At 50.8% G+C, this 16,691-nt stretch overlaps 1 protein-coding gene across 1 annotated transcript; it reads right to left on the bottom strand.

Annotated features, from left to right (window-relative positions):
* Window positions 1–7,428: 7,428 nt before the first annotated feature.
* NR2F2 (nuclear receptor subfamily 2 group F member 2) lies at window positions 7,429–16,586 on the bottom strand. Its single transcript, XM_044445071.1, is given in 4 exon segments — window positions 7,429–9,122; window positions 12,795–13,322; window positions 15,321–15,621; window positions 15,623–16,586. Coding segments are annotated over 4 exon segments (1,233 nt in total). The 5' UTR covers window positions 15,752–16,586; the 3' UTR covers window positions 7,429–8,847.
* Between the last annotated feature and the right edge of the window lie 105 nt (window positions 16,587–16,691).

Genomic DNA, 16,691 nt, shown 5'->3' with positions numbered 1-16,691 from the left:
TGATTTTAGCTGAGATTATATCATGCCCTAGCAATATATAATTATTCTGCATTTTCTTCGATTAGCACGCGCGCACGGTAGCACTTGTGGTGGGTGCTCTTTGTCAGAATTATTTGTTGAGCGGATGGAACTCTCCAGCAGCGCTTAGAGGGGAGTCCCTGTTGATAAATCTATCATTAGAACCATTTCAAAACAGGGAGATAGTAAATTCACCTTGCAGTTCTAGTGCTTCAACAGACATTTATTAAATGCTCCGGAGTAGGTGGGGGAAGCACCTGATTACAGGCAGAGAAGGGGAATGAGAGCGAGAGAGAGAAAAGCCTGAACAGACAGACATTATGGAAGCAGTGTTAGCGCCCCATTCTAGTCTGCTTTGCTCCCTGAAGTTTTCAAGCTCTTGCTTTAATTCTGCCCACTGAATATACGCTAGAAAAATCCATTGTTACTCTTCTTATTACTCTGTCACAGGGATCCCCTTCAGATTCAATGTATTGCATCCTTGCTTTCCTCCACGGTTCCCCTTCCTATCCATGTTCGCAAGCTTTTGACCCCAATTTCAGCCTCCTCCAAGTGAAACATCCCGGGATCTATGAAAACTCCGGTAAAATATTTAAACCCTGCGTGTTTCAAAGAGGATTGCAGCAACGGGCCCTCCTTACAAACACACACGCCGCACACGAATAAAGAAAAAGGCTCTGTTCAAAGGCAACCTTCCAAAATCCATGAAAGGAAAGGATTAAGAAAGCATAAATAAAAATAAAGATATAAAAGAAAGAAAGAGCCCAAAGGGGTGGCAGTGGAGAGACAATGGACTCCTATCTCACTTTTTATAAACATTGCAATTGTATGGCTTGATATAATGTTACTCATCCTCATCGTTCAGTTTTGCCTCAGGATAGACACTTTTCCGTGTTTCTCCCTGGTTTAAATTTCCTTCCAGGTACATCTGGAGAATCTCCTTGGCATCTCTTTCCGGAAGTGGAGAGACCCCTTGTCCTCTTCTTATCTGCTTCTCAAGCCTCATATCCTTCTATCAGGATCTCGAAGCACCAATCGTTTGGGCCCAAACCTCTGGAAAGGCCTCCTTTGCAAGTGAGATTTGCATCCACCCAAGGAGTCCCAGTAGAATCTATGAGCAGGAGAAAGAGCCGCGTTCACATCTGCCCCTTTGACTCGCTTGTTCTCTGTGGCTTCTGCGCACACGGAGGACACAATTCAGCCAAAGTGAGGTGTATACATTTCAGTGGGGGGTGCGGGGGGGGTGGGGAGAGGAAGCGTGGACTGAGCAGCAAGGTGCTTTCTTCTGGCAGGAATGCCAGGCTAATGTATTTAGGATCGTCCTTGCCCTAAACACAGTGCTAGAGCAAAACTCAGGCTCAACTCTAAGGCTCTTATGTACAGCTCAGCACGTCTAGGTTCTCTACCCCAGTACCTATTCAAATTAAAGGGACTCCCTTTTCTTGACGTCCAGATGGATCATGTCCACTCATGATAAAGATGAGGACAGAATCGGTGGGCCGGGGACAGAGCAGGTATCCTCAACTCTTTCTTTAAACTGCAGGATTTTCTTAGAAATGATAAAATAAAATAATGAAATGAAAAAGCATGCCAATCTTTAGGGAGAAAGCTCATTAGTTCGCTGGCCAAGCCTAATAAAGGATCAGAATGACGATCATGGGAGTTTGCCCTCCACACACGCTCTGTCAACCAAAATCAACCCATTGCGAGTCTGACCCAAACTGGTGCTAATCCGGACCGCAACTGCTGTCCACTCTCCCGTCTCCCACGTCTCGAGAACTCTCCCGTTGCCGCGTTTGGGAAGAAAAAGAGAGGCGGCGATGGGAGAGCTCTGGGTCTGCGTACGCATTAGCAGAAGTCGCCGTGCCTTCTCGCCTCGCGCTTCCCCCACCCCCAGTATTAAGGGGCTCCAAGCGTGTGGGGGGCAGAACGCAGCGGAATGCAGGAGCCTTCTCCTGCGGCTCTCCCGCCCGCCTCCCGACCACGCTCCCGCAGGAGAACTTCCCGGCTGGATTATGTCTTAAAATAACATTTTCCCCCTGCAATGTTTAATTTAAAAAGGAAGGGAGGGTGTGAGTGGCTTTGTTTGGATAATTAACTGCGCCCCAAGTAGAAAAACAGATGTGTTTGCTCAGTTAATCACGAGACACGTTTGTAATATATATAATTGCGCCCTCGAAGAAGCCCAGACGGAGAATTCCTTGCGTTTGCAAGACATCTGTCCTCCACCTTTTACTGCCAGATCCTATCAACATTTACTCTGAAGTACGACCCAGTAAGTCCCACTTCACGGAGGGGGCTCCCCAGCAATGCGCCTGAGAGCTCAGTTTTAATAAAAGAGCCTAACAATCCCCCGCGCACATACTTGCCTTCTTGGAACAATAACCAGGATAACAAACCGGAGGCCTTGCTTAGCGAAACTTACACCTCGAAAGCTGTGCTATGAAAGCGCTATTGCGTCTTCCACCTACAGGAGATGGACAGGAGGACTATATCTGTGTCTATAAATATATGAATATATAAAGTTTTAACGGCACATCTGACATATTAAATTAGGCAGTTTTACAATTGGGCCCGGCTGCGATGCTAACTGATTACAAGCGCGTCATCAAAAGGGCAATACGATTTATAACTGGTCGGACACGAGCCCCGATGACACAGATCTGGTTTGTATTAGGGAAGATCTGAAGAGATGGGACGGGGTTGCGCCTCATTTCGGGGGCTGAAGAGCGCGGAGCAAAGAGGCTGGGCTGACTTTGCGCCAGAGGTTTCCAGCTAGCCCGGTGGCTTCCCCGCTTGCCGCCGCCTGGAAGCGGGGAGCTCCCTGCAGCCCTGGTGCGGCGGGCTGCTTAACCCAGAGGCCTGGCGACACCTTTTCTCAGCATCCGATTGAAAGCACCCCCTCCCGCCCCTGCTTCCCAGTTTTCGGTTTCACCCACCGCTTTAGGGAAGGGTGGAGGAGGAACTATTCCCCCTTGCTGCCTTTGGTGTACAAAAATAAAGAAGAGTCCTCCGACTTCCTTCCCGAAACTCACACACCTTTGACATCCGGCCCCCGAGAGCCTTTTCTCTGAGTGACCCTAGTCCGGGAGAAATGCGCATTTCTCGCCTGCCCAGGTCTGGCTGACAAGCGCTCGATCCAAGGTAAGTGCCTGATGGATGGATGGGCAATCTTCCTTCCCAGTCACGAGGCACTCTTAAATTTGGACAAGAGGGCTCGCCAGTGTTTCTGAAACTGTGACAAAGCACCACCCAGCACTAAGCTTTTTTTCCCCCCAAATAACCACAACGAGGTAAGAATTTGCCATTAACTAGACACGCGCACTGCGGGAACCTCATAAGCTGAGGAGCAAACGGTGGAGAGCGAATGCACGGAAGCACTTAAGAGACAGGAGGAGAGGCAGAGAGAGAGAATTCCGTGTTCCGTTTCAGGGCGTCCTAGCTAGACCGCGTCACGCTTCCTTGTGAGCAAGCCCCAGTGCCTGGAATTGGGCCTACACCCAGGTAAATCGGGACTGGGGTGCAGCCTTGTCCGGAGACTTCCAGCTTTACTGCTAACCGAGTCAAAACACGATCAGGAGCGGGATTGCGCGTGTGTGCGGTTGTGTATCACTGCATCTCAAGCCGCGCGGCTGAGGACGCAGCCTAAGGTCTCTGATACTCTCCTTTTAATGAGCACCTTTTGTTAGAAGACGGGGACCCGCAGACACCCACGTCGCCACTTCCCCGAATGCAATTTTAATTCTTTTGCCCCCTCCCCTTGCTTCCTTTCTTCCTTCTTTTTCCTTTTAAACCGAATTGGAGAGAACTCTCCGGGTAGAGATTCCTTTTGATTTCAGTGGCCCTGGAGTTTAGACAAGGGACGCGTTCTGACGCAAACGGAGTGCTCGGGTCATTTCGATTCGGGTGCGTGACCAAAGCTGCGGGGGCGCTCTCTCCGGCCCGTCTCCCCCTCCTCTTTGCAATACGGATGTCTTCACTCGAGGCTGTCCGCCCCTCCGCAGACCCCGAGTGGAGAGACCAGCCCTCCCCCCACGGCTCACCAAATTTCTTTCAAGTCCCTTCCCCCAAACGGAAAGGTTACAGGAAAACAACCCACATCCTACGGCGGGGGAGGGGCAGAAAACGAAGCCAGGAGCGCACAGTCGCTCACACCTGAGGCTGGGGATTTGGGAAGCGGGGAGGACACTTCCTCCAAATAATCTACTCCCCCCCCCCCGCTCCAATCCTGCCTCCAGACAGATGACAGTTATTCAGACAGTTATTCAACATTTCAGATGAACGACCGGGTGGCCAGGCGTGGATTTCAAGGCGGGAGGGGCAGCCAGCTCCCCCCACGGCCTTCTCTCCACACTGCACTGCGTTCCCAGCTCTTCGAGTTGGGAAGGTGGCATGGACACGTGTGACACACACGTGTGAGCGGCACGGTCTGCAGAGCGCCTTGCAGCCTCGCCTAGGTGTCGACAGTCATCTCCAGATCTGCTTCTTCAGAAAAGAAAACAGAGAAATGGGCAACGCGACCGCCACGGGAGGCATTCGCCCCGCATCCAGGTGCCCGCGTGGGGCAGTTCACACAGCGGCTAAGGGAAGGAGCTTCCCCTGCCCGCCACTCGCTTGGCTTCCTCTCACCCCTCGCTCACCACCGGACTCGCTGGCGGAGCTGCGAAGAGTCCTGGCGGTGGCTGGGACAGCCGCCTGCGGCTCTCTCGCAGTTGCGCGCCGGCGCGCGCGCGCCTCGGGTCCGCGGCCTCCTCCCGCCTCACCCGAGGGCGAGGAGAAGGATCGCGTTCCCGATCCCGACGCGCTTCCTTGCCTCCGGCTCGCCTAGCGGGACTCCCTGAACGTGTGTGCGCGCCCCTCTCCCCCTGTTTCCGCAGAGCATTTCTGGGAGACGCCATGTTGGCTGGCAGCGCAACGCCAAGGCGAGACTTTCGCACGCCCCATCCCTCCCGGCACCCCCGCGGACCTTCTGCTTCGCCGCTCCCCAGCCAAAGCGGGGCGGGGGGCAGAAGGCACTTGGGACGGGCCCACGTCTCGAGGGGAAGCGCGGCGGGCTCTCCAGTTCCTGGAGGAGTGGGAGGGAGACCAGCGCGCTTCGCGGGAGCCCCCCTTTTAAACTCCAGGGCGCACGGGGGTTCCCGAGCCTCTCCTTGCCTGCCCGCTCTCGCCGCGTGTTCTCCGCAGGCAGGCCGGGTCCCCAGCCCTTTGTTTTAACTTTCAGGATAAAATTTCCCTCGGCCCGGCCTCCACCCGCTCTTTGTTCGGAGGAGTAAAGTTAATTGTTAGGGGGTAGGATGAAGGGCGAGAAAATTAGCTCGTATCGCGCGAGTGTTTTTCTGTCTGTGTGTAATGAACTAGAAGACACGTTTCTGTAATTTTAAATCATAATCCCAGATCCGTGCCTTACAACTGTTTATCAGCTTGGTTCTGTTGTTTTTAAAGTGGAGAATTTCTTAAGGAGGATAGGCGAAACCCCGGACATTAGTGCTAGGAATGGGAGGGGGGAGCACTGAGATGGGATAAAAAGTAGCCCTCGAAGGGGGGGGGGGCGAGAGGAGCAGACCCTTCAAGGGAAAGAGTTCTTAAAAAGACCTAGTCAATTTCACATAGAACTCCTTCTGAGTCGCCTGCCCACCTCCTTTGTCCAGGTCAATAGCTCGGGGAGCTCTTTTGTTCTTACTCAGCAGGCAAAGAAAAACTTTACTTAAATGCCATAAACTCACACCTATTTCAAGGCCTCTAAACAACTCCACCTTGGAGCCATTCTGCGTATATAAGCAGAGATAGATGTAGGAAGATCTGGGGAAAGGAGGTTAATGGGGAGGGAAAAAGTGTGACTGGGCTGATATTGAACCTTTTTTATATTTAGGGTTTCTTGCTGCCACTGCCCTTTCCGTCCCGCTTAGAAACTTCGCCTGGAGGAAGGCAGGGCACCAAGGCGAGAGACAGGTACAGAACAACAACCAACAACTCGGCAACAACTCAGAATCTGAATGAAAGATTGCTTGCTTTTAAACACCAGAGAGGAGAATATGAAAGAACCACAGTGCAATCGGCGCCTGCAACACGAGAAAACAAGCCAGAAAACCCTGCGAAGTAAAATTAGCACGAGAAACTGTCCTCGCCCCTCGCTTGCATCCAGACGAGCAGAACACAAATGCCACTTCCACCAGGAGACACTCTTCCCCTGAAACAGCAGGCAGACGTCTACCTGCGCCTGTCAAAGGAGCCGGGGTTTGGAGGGAAGCCCTGGCAGCCATTCAAGAGGACACCATTAAAAATAAAAAATAAACGATCTGATCCACAGGCAGCTACCTAACCGAAGCAAGCTACAGACGAAGCATGGAGGAGATTCTGGGGACTCCTTCTTGGGGAGAAAGGAGAGGATTCACGATACAAAATGGAGCTAGGAAAGTATCCTTGATGAGGACTAGAGTCTTACCCAGAGATAAAGTCCCCAGGATCCCATACTTGAGTGGTCTCTAGCAAAGTTGTGGTAGCAACAAGCAGGGCTGAAAACAGTGTGCCTGGGTGCTACAAATGTTTACTCCAAACGGGGCCCACTCCCAAATAATGCGCAGAGGGTTACCGACTTGAGCACAATGTGTTGGTGGAAAGGCCCGTTGCAATCAACGGTACCTATTCCCGAGTCATTGGGTCCTGATGCAAGATCCCGGGAAAGTTGCCTTTACCCCTCTACTCCACCTTTCTTCCATAGTTCAAAAAAAGTCTGGCCTTCCACCCACAAAAAAGAGGAAAGGACAACGGAATTTAGGCTTCTCGCTGAGAAGATCTCTTGATGACAACCAAAACAAAGCAAATTCAAAGTTTTTATGCCATACAGAGTAGAAGGAGAATCACAGCAAACAACTGACCTACATTGACCAAAAGGCTATTTTGCTTGAACCAGGCTCTGTGTGTGTGTGTGTGTCTGTCCGTATTGATCCTAACCTTGTGTTATCTTTTCCCTTCCCCCAACATTACAATTCCTATGTAGGCATTTAAGTGTGACAGGCCATCTCCTTCCTTCCTACCCTTCTCTTCAGCCAATGTATTTGTAATTAAGCAGAGGGTAGGAGGAAGGAGGGGGGGGGGGGGGCAGGGGGGCATCTCAGGTTGCAGCCCTAAGAACAGTAGGTACACTCTGTGAAATTTACCTCTGGGCAAACCTGCCTGGGTTGGGATTGCCATTGCCTAAAGACACAGAAAAGCTGGGGTTGGCGCTGGGTGCCCACACCGCCACCAGCACCACCGCCTTCGCTTCTGCCATCCACATTGTACCTAGTAGGCCGGACACAAATTCTGACAAGCGGTCTGCCTAATCAGGGGTCACAAACTCTTAAGAGAAGAATAAAAGTAGATGAGTATTATTTTCTTTCCCCCAAGACATTAGGAGAGCCATACAAGTGGTCAGATATCAAATAATATTTTAATTTCTGAATACTTTCAATTTTTTCCTTGGAATATAACACACAAAGACTGGACCAAACAGTTTTCAGTTATTATAACTTTTACAGTATACAGAAATGTTGCACTTAAAAAAAACCTTCAGCTTTTTTCTTTAAAACACAAAAACTGTAAACTCTAAGATACTGAATCAACCACGTTATCTATAAGTGCCAACAGTAGTGTTATTTTTTTTTTGTCATGCTGAATTCAATGGTTTTTTTCTTTTTTTCTTTAAAAAAAGGGAAATATCAACAAGTATTATAATACAAAGAGCTTGCAAATATACAAACAGATAGAGGAACTCGGTAACAATTCAGGACAAGTAGGCGGAACCCAATTTCATTCAAATTACAAAAAAGTTCACTTTGTGATGATTCTCTGTGTGTGGTTTTGTGTGCATGTGTGTATGTGTGTTTTCATCAAAACTTTGTTGTGTCTTAGACACAATTCCATCTCCCTCCAAGAATACCCATTCCCTTCCAAAATCCACACTTTGCTTTTAAAATATATATATATAAAAAAACCTAGTCAAGGGTGGGTGGGTTTTGTGTGTGTGTGTATGTGTGAGGGGGGGTCATTGTGGTTCTTTTCTTTTGGGTCTCTATAATTAAAACTGTAGTCGCTTGGAGCGAAATTTTGGTTGACCAGTTTTAAGTGCGTTTCTGCCTTTCCTAGTATTGTGGGGGATATTCCTTCTTTTTATGTTCTTCTGATAAACCTTTCCAAGACAGTTTTAATTCTTTCAGAACATATACTTTAAAGAATACACAGGGTCTTTTTAAAAATGAAGCCAATATTATATCAAAATTATTATAGAACCACAGAATAAACTGGTTTGGAACCAGGAAAAAAACCCTAACCCCAACCAAAACCCTATAGGTACACAGACAACATAAGAAATAATAATAATTTGGAAAAGATAGAGTAACTTGTTTCCATTCTGTTAATTTTCTCCAGATTTCCTTTAAATGCACTTTTAGCAAGAGATTGTGTTTCAAAGTTTGACACCCCCCCAAAAAAGAAAGAAAGAAAAACAATTTCCTTTTTCCCCCTTTGTTTAAACAGAGAGGAGAGAGAGAAAGGGAGAGAAAGAGGGAGAAAGAGAGAGAAGTAGCAACTTCTGAACAACAAGGGAGTTCTTAATGCATCCTGTAAAAAGTTCATTTAACAAGTCTCTGTTTTTTAAAATTCATAGTCCATTCAAATTATTCTCCTCTCTTCTTTTAGCCAAGGTGTAAAGATAATTGCTCAGCTGAAGGATGTTTAAACCACTGCCAAACCCCAATGTCATTGGCAAATCTTGTTTCCAAATTTCCATTTTCCCCCAAATTCTGATTTGTGGAGGCTTGTTTTGTTTTCCTCTCTCCAACATTTTTTTCCTTATTGGATGGCCATATAAGGCCAGTTAAAACTGCTTCCAGACAGTAACATATCCCTGATAAGGGTTTCTATGGGGGTTTTACCTACCAAACGGACGAAAAACAATTGCTCTATGACTGAGGAAGAGACGGTGCGAAGAGAAGGCAGGCGAAGCAATAGTTTTCCAAATCGAGTGGGCTGGTTTGGATACTGACTTCTCACGTACTCTTCCAATGCGCACTGGGACTTCTCTTGTAAACTTTCAACGTGGGCTACGTCGGAAAGACCACACGCATCTAGAAGAAAGTGGATTTCAAAGGAAGAGACGGGGAAGGGGAAAACTCTCGTCAGTCTCAACATTTATTCTCCCATGTATCCAGGCATGCATATTCCAAGAAAACCCCCAAGACACTGCGGACTCGAGGCATGTTTGAGGCTGAAATCCACAGGCGCCCTCTCGAAATCAGCTGGACTAAGCAGGGTTGGGATGGGGCCTTACAACTGGAATACCGGGCATACTATCTAGAAAGCCCCGCTGGACTTTGGAGTGAATGCTTCAGATCGCTCGCCTCGGCTTAGGTGCCTGCCTGCCTACCCCTCCAGTCCTCCAAGTCCTCGCAAATTGAGCTGGGAGCCAGGCCCGCCAAGTTCAAGCCCCCTAACTTCCGAACGCAAGAAGGCCCTGAGGGCCCGATCCACCCAAGGGAAGCTCCCGGGAGTTGCCTTCGCCAGCACACGTCCTGGGGCGTTGGGCTGCAATCGGTTTAACCCAAGGGAGCGACTCTGGTGAACCCAGCCTGACTTCCTTTCGAGTAAACACGGTCTGAATCGTGCAGGACTTCCTTCTGAGTTCAGTAGATGAACCCTAAGATAAAGCACCAAATGTGCCTCATCGCTGGATTTTCCCTGATTTTGCAGGCTGGGAGGGGGAGGGCCTGCTTTTAGAATTGTTTTGCCCCCCCCTTCACAAAGACCTCTAAAGATTTCCATTCCGTGGGGATGCTGGTGGGTGCGTGCGCGTGTGTATGGGGGGTCTTTTGGACGCGGGAGGGGGGAGAGAAAGACAAGACAGCACACCAGACACATTCGGAAAATAATTGTTCAGTCCAATCAGCAAGGCCAGCAAAGGGAGTTGGAGAAGAAAGAACGAACCCCACACACGTTCAGAAACGAGCTCAGCTCAGGATAATGGAACCCGCTCCCAAAAAGCGATTCCCCCCTAAAGGAGACACCGCAGTTTCGCTCAGTCTTTGAAAGTGATTTAAGTGGTCCTTTAAAACTGATCTTGTCAGTTCAGCCTATTCAAGGGCAGTCAAGCAAAAGTGTGATCGCTCTCTTCATTAGAGCGGTTTCTCTCCCCACCTCCAACTCTCTGTCTTTCTTTCTGTCTTTCTTTCTGTCTTTCTTTCTTTCTGTCTGTCTGTCTTTCTTTCTTTCTTTCTTGTCACACACACACACACGTTTTTAAATCGTCCCGAAGAGAAGATGAGATCGGAATTTATTTACATTATTTTTTAAATTAAAGCATTGAGAGAGATTTGACAGGCTGAAATACAATAAGGACCCTTTGGAAACTGCCTCGGTGCAGGTTGTGACCTCCACTGCCCGGGCGAAGGAGTAGCACATGCATATTTTGAAAGCCATTACAATCCGGAGAGCGATCGAGAGGACGCCCTCGAAAATATCGCCTGAGCCTCTGTGCATCTGACTACGCGGCAGCCACACTGGTGTTGGGGCGTCTTCACTAGCAAATCCCCACATCCGTTCTCCCCCCACCTCTGTTTTATAACCCCACAAAAATCAGATAACAGAAGCTTTATCTAAGCTGGGAAGGCAATTTACATGCAGATCCACATTTTGCAAACAGCCATAAATTTAGCACTTGAGACAACAGTGTGCAGAGTTTCCCGGAAAGGTAACAATATTAATAACAACCATGCAGCTGATGCTACAAATGTTGGGGACGAGCTCTTGGAAGGCAGCGCTCTGGGAGGGTTGCGAGGGCCTCTCGGAGCTCCAGGAACCGGGAGGAAAGGCGCTTGGCGGGCAGACACTTCGTCGCTTTCTCCCTGCTAATCCATAGTCTTTTAACCCAAGTAATTTGGGTGGGGAATGAATGTTTAGGGAGTGGGGAGGGATGTAACTATAAAAAGAAATAATATATAAAAAGGAAGCTCGGGTCATGACCTAAATTTTGGACAAAATCCAGAAAGGCATTTGGTTCTCCTAAACGCACTCATTGCAACAAGGACGGATTGGAAGTCCTCATTTTCCCACATAAAGTACAGTCCGCTCAGCCTATTTCTTTACATCACTAGGCGTGTGTGTGTGTGTGTGTGTGTGTGTGTGTGGAGTAAGTGGGTGTCTATTTAAAAATCATCTGATGAGTAAATTATTTTACCGATCTTCCATGTATATGGTTATTGCATGGCCATTTCCTCAAGTTATCCTACTCCTTACAAAAGAAAGAAAATTTCTAGGCACAGAAATAGACAGAAATGGGTTCTCTTGACAGTGTGTCAGGCTTACCGTTACTGGCCTGACCGGGTGAATTGTAATCAAAAAAGGAAAACAAAAACAACAAAAAGGCGTGCATGGTTTGAATTTATTTCGCCTCCAGAGTTAATATCAGATATATTACTCACCCAGGTTGAACCACTGCTAATTAGATTTCATCATGCATTCCATTATTGTTTTATAACTGTAGCACTATTTATATGCAGCAGAAAGTTGGCACAGAAATATAGGTGTTTTCTCTCCCCAGTTTTGCTTTTTTGCTCCCTTGATGCCTTTGATGGTTTAAGTGACACCTTTTCTACGTGGATTACTTTGGAAAAGGGAAAAAATAAACCCCAACTTTACTGTTCCCAAATTACTGTCGCAAAGGCACCTTCTGTAATTGGTGAATATTGCCACAGCTGCTGGGCTGTTCTTTAGAGTGCAGCAACTTGAATTCCAAAAACACAGTAGTTTGCTTTTTGTTGTTTTTAAAAAGACCTTCTAGCCCCTGCTAACTGAAGGACAAAACCTGTTTCCTTTCTGCTGAAAGACTTTTAGGAGGCCACCAGCTCCCACAGTGGGGTCTCTTTTTTGCCCTCACCCCTTCCAGAACCTGATCAATGTGAATATAAGAGAATTTAGTTGCAGTGCACACTCAGAGCTAAACTTTATCATCCTAAAACATGGCTTGATTTTAGCCACTTCCCTTCCAGCTAGATTCTTTCCTGGTAAAATCATTCCACAGATGTATTTATTCTAAATTGTATTTTTAAATTTAGAAAGGGCAAAGAGATCCAGACACTGGCATTCTCTATTATTTCAGAGCTTGCTGTCCTTGAAGGGGATCAATCCAAAGCTTGTGCTACTTCAATAGCCATAGCAAAATCCCCTGCAGGTTTAGTCTGGGGTGAGTCCGTCTATGTGCAGCTGGACTTCCTTCCAGGTGGGATTGCAACCCCAGTGAAATTCTGACTCCCAGCAGCAGCGGCAGCAGCAACAACAGGGTCCCCACATGGCTCAGTAAAAAGTTCTTCTTCCCGGAGTGCACAGACTGGTGAAAGCAGATTTGGGAAAATATTCTTGCTTTCTCTTTCTTTCCCACCTCTCTCCCTGCGCCCCCCTTCCCTCCTTCCTTCCAGCGATGGGATAGCCTCGCTAACTTCAGTCCTAAGCACAGCCAGTCTAACCCTGGGTAGGCCAGGCCTTACTCCCGAGGAAGCAGGCGTGCAGCCGGGCTGGAGCCAGGCAGGCTGTCTCCAAGCCTGCACCGCCTGGAACCACCAGGGCACGAAGCATCCCCGAGCCATTTTGTGCTGCACGTTTTCCTCCAGGAAAACCGGGCAGGCTGAGGGGGGTGGGGGGCGGGGGGGCGGGAGGAAAGTGGCCTTCTGGATTCTCTTGCAAGAAGCTGCCCCCCTCCCGGCCACCCACCCCGCCAGGTCCGCCTGGAAGAAGACCGTCCGCCTTACCTGAGGTGAAGAGGACGATGGCCTTCAGGCAGCTGTATTCCGCCGAATCCACGTGCAAGGCCTTGAGTTTCTCGACCTGCTCCTGGAAGATTCGTATGTGGTCCATAAAGGCGACAACGCGGTCAGCGGACATGGGCGATGCGTGCAGGCCGGCGGCTGCCAGGAGCGGGGCGACGTGGAGGGGCATGGAGCACTGGGCAGCATTGAGGACGAACAACTCGCTCCAGGTTAACCTCAGCAGGGCCACCTGGTCTGTGATCTGGAGGTCGGGGAAAAAGGGGATATTCCGGGCCCACTCGACGGCGCTGAAAAGCATCCGGGCTGCCAGCTCGCAAATGTTCTCAATGCCCATGATGTTGTTGGGTTGCATGCACTGGCTGCCGAAGCGGGAAGTCGGGTAAGGCTCTGCCCTCAGCAACAGGGAGATATATCCGGAGAGGTACGAGTGGCAGTTCAGGGGGTCCCCGTTGGTTAAGGCGAACTGGCCGTGGGTCGGCTGTGTGGGTGGCATTCTGCCCCTCTGGACGGCTGCAGTAAATAAGGAAGAAACTACAGCAATTAATATCTGAATTGCGAGGAAGCCCAGTGGTGCTTGCACCAACGTCGAAAGCTGCCCTTCCCAGGGAGGGGGATCAGGGTCAAGGGGAGGGGGCTAATCAGAGAGACTCGGGAGGGTCAAGGAGGGGGACGGAGAGAGACGGGGACCCCTCCACGCTCCCCTCATCCCCCCAAGTGCTGAAAGGGCAACCATTCATGCCTCGGGAAATGCTTCAGGGGGTGGCGCGGCTCAAATGCAAAATCTGCCCTTTCTGCCTGGATCTGGTGTGGGGGGCATTTAGGACTTTTGGGGGATCCAAAGGGTGGCGAAAGGAGTGTGGGCACGTCTCCTCCCGCGTTAAAAGGAGACCCCACAGGCAAAACACGAGCTGCTGCCGAGAAGACTCCTGTCTTAGATCACTCCACATCTTAAAATCCTCTTTCTATTTCCCCAAAGCTCTTCTCTTTTAAGTCCTTACAGAATTTGAGAGGGAAAGAGAACGAGAGAGCGAGCTGGCAGGCCAGGGGGCAACACCCCACCCCGCCCCAGTATTCAATCCCTCTGTCCCAAAACGACAGAAGGGGATTCCTTTGACTCTTTCCGAGATAAAGAGCCGAAAAAAGGTCAGTACACATGGAAAATGTTTTCTGCATTCTGGGCTCTATTGTTATCTTTCCACGCATTCGCGGAGGGGGTGGGGAAGCCTCGGAAAGCCCCGGGATCGGCTGTTTTATGGAAAGTGGGCCTTTCATTTGGTTCATAAATTTACATGGTGATGACAGAGAGAGAGAAAATGAAAGAGAGCGAGGGAGAGAGTCAGAGGCACCCGGGGAACGGCGGGCGAGGGCCGGGCCGAGAGCGAGGCGGCCCCGCAGCAGAAGCGGGCTTCCAGCGCGGCCCAAGGTGGGGACGGAGCGTGAGGAGAGCCGGGGGGAGCGGGGCTGAGCGCGCAGACATAATCCAGACGCAACGCCATCGGGGGGGCGCAGGCTCGCCTGCCCCGCTCGCCGCCTTCCTCGGCGAAGCTCCATCTTGCTCCAGGCCCGGACTCTGCCTCTCGGGCGTTTAAGCACTTTATTCTTGTCTCCTCCCGGGGCTCCGAGTCCCCCACGCACCCCGCCCCGACTCGGTCTCTTTCCCTTCCCGACCCACCACCCACCGAGTAATAATCCACACGTGAAATCACGGTTCTGAGGGCCGCGACGCGCAGCGAAAAGGGGCTGCCGGAGAAAGAGAGCGAGCACAACGCGCCCTCTCCTTCCTGGGGTTTTCCTTCTCTTTCTTCCCCGGGACAGGCACGGAGCAAGTTTGGGAGAGCCCGGCGGAATTCCGAAGGGGAGACTCGACTGCAAACCCCTCGCTATCGATCGATGGATCGATCCATCGATGAATAATTTATTAATGACGATTATTAGCTACGGGGGAGGGAAGGCGAGAGAAGAAGGAAGAAGTTTGCCTGGCGCTAAGGGTCTTGGGGGCTTCTTGCGAGCAGGAGAGGGGGACGTCAGGGGAGGGCACGGGGCTACGCGAAGGAACCGCCCCCCCATCAACAGCTTGCCTGGGTCCGCGCTTGGAGGGAGCCCCCTTTTTGCTGGACCTCAGTGAGTCCGTCCTAAAGCATCGTTCCAAGAAGTTTGCCGAGATGTGGGGACGCCTACATACATTCTCCTGAAATGGACACCCGTGGTGCATTCACACATACATTGCTGCCTTGAACCCCCTAACCTCTCCCTCCCCACGGAAAAGGACCCTCACTCCACTGCTGAAAGCCCTCCGTTTTTCCTTAAAGAATGGGCTGTGTATATACAGTATAATAAAACACAGATAATATCCACACCGCTTATATTCTACTGAGATGGGCAGAAAATCTCCGGAAGAAATGCTGCTCTAAGTTCGCATACGCACGCCAAAAATGCGGAGGCTGCCCCTGTCCTGCCCGGGAGTCCCGCAGGGTGGTGAGAAGTGCAAAACAAATGAAATTCCAATACCTTCCCGTCTCATGCCAACCTTCAGGCATTTTTTGAGGCGACAATATTGGCACTGGTTGCGGTGGTGCTGGTCAATGGGACAGTTCCGGTTGGCGCGGCACGTGTAGCTGAGGTTCCTGCGGACGCTGCGCTTGAAAAAACTCTTGCAGCCTTCACACGTGAACTGCCCGTAGTGCTTGCCGCTGGACTTGTCCCCGCAGACCACGCACTCAATGTGCTGCTGCTGCTGCTGCTTGTCGCCCTGGCTCTGCTGGCTGCCCTGGTTGGACTGCACCGGAGTGCTGGGGGGGGGGCCCTTGCCCCGGCGTCTGCGGGGTGTGCGGGGCGCCCGCCGGGGGTCCCGGCACAGGGGGGGCTTGGGAAGGCTGCGTCCCTTGCGGGCCGGCGACATCGTCCTGCGGGTCTCGCCACGCACCAACTACCATTGCCATATCTAAGGGACACCTTGACCAAATCGCTCGCCCCCCCGTAGCTGCCTGCGGCCAGCCGTTCGCCTCCTCGCACGGCGGATCCCAAGCAAATCGGCCTGGAGAGTTCTCGGTATTTATACACCAGGTCGTCCACTTTTACTCCTGTTCCCTCGCTCCTCTTTTATTCTTTCCTCGCTTTCTCTCCCAGTTCGTGTTGGCAAACTCGCTTCCTTTTTTTCTTTCGCTCCTTCTTAGAAGTTGCTCGGCGGTGTATGTTTTCTGGTCTCCCTCTCTCTCTCCCCCCGCTCCCGGCCCTCTCTTTTAATTTAATTCAATGTTCCGTTCTTTCTTTCCTTCTTCTTCTCGTTGTTATTTTTCCCGTCCTTGCAGGGCTGGCAAAATTGTAAATAATGCGGGCCACCCCCGAAAAAAGGAAGAAAGAAAAAGGAAAAGAAAAGAAAAGAGGGCTGAAGAGGGGGAAGAATATTTGCTTTTTTAAAAAAGAGGGGAAAGAGAAAGAGTGCAAGCAGGGAAGCGAGGAGGAAGAGAGGAGGAGGGAGGCAGCCGGGAGGCGGCAGGTTCGAGGCGATTGTCTGGTAGCAAAAGGAGGAGGAAAAGTAAAAATACAAAATGGTGTAGGTGGGGGGAGAGAGAGAGAGAGGCGCGCGTCCCTTCAAAGGTCTCCCCCTCCCTCCCGCTCTTGCAGCCGGGCGGCGTTGCAGGCAGAGCGGCGGCGGCGGCGGCGGCGGCTGGTGTCTGGGGGCCAGATCGAGAAAAGCCCGCAGTCAGCCATTCAGGAAAGCCATCGAGAGCGCGAGCGGGGAACGCCGGCGGCGGCTCGGACGCGCGGCAGCGGCAGCGGCAGGCGAGCCCTGGAAGATCCCACGCTCCGCCGGGCGCTCCGGAAGCCCGTCTTGGCGGCGGCGGCGGCGGCGGCGGGCGCTGCTGCTGCTGCTGCTGC

Source organism: Varanus komodoensis, unplaced genomic scaffold, assembly GCF_004798865.1.
Source record: "Varanus komodoensis strain SLA01 unplaced genomic scaffold, ASM479886v1 scaffold46_3, whole genome shotgun sequence".
Taxonomy (NCBI): domain Eukaryota; kingdom Metazoa; phylum Chordata; class Lepidosauria; order Squamata; family Varanidae; genus Varanus; species Varanus komodoensis.
Note: the sequence above shows the minus strand (reverse complement) of the source record. Positions and strands in the feature narration are given on the sequence as shown.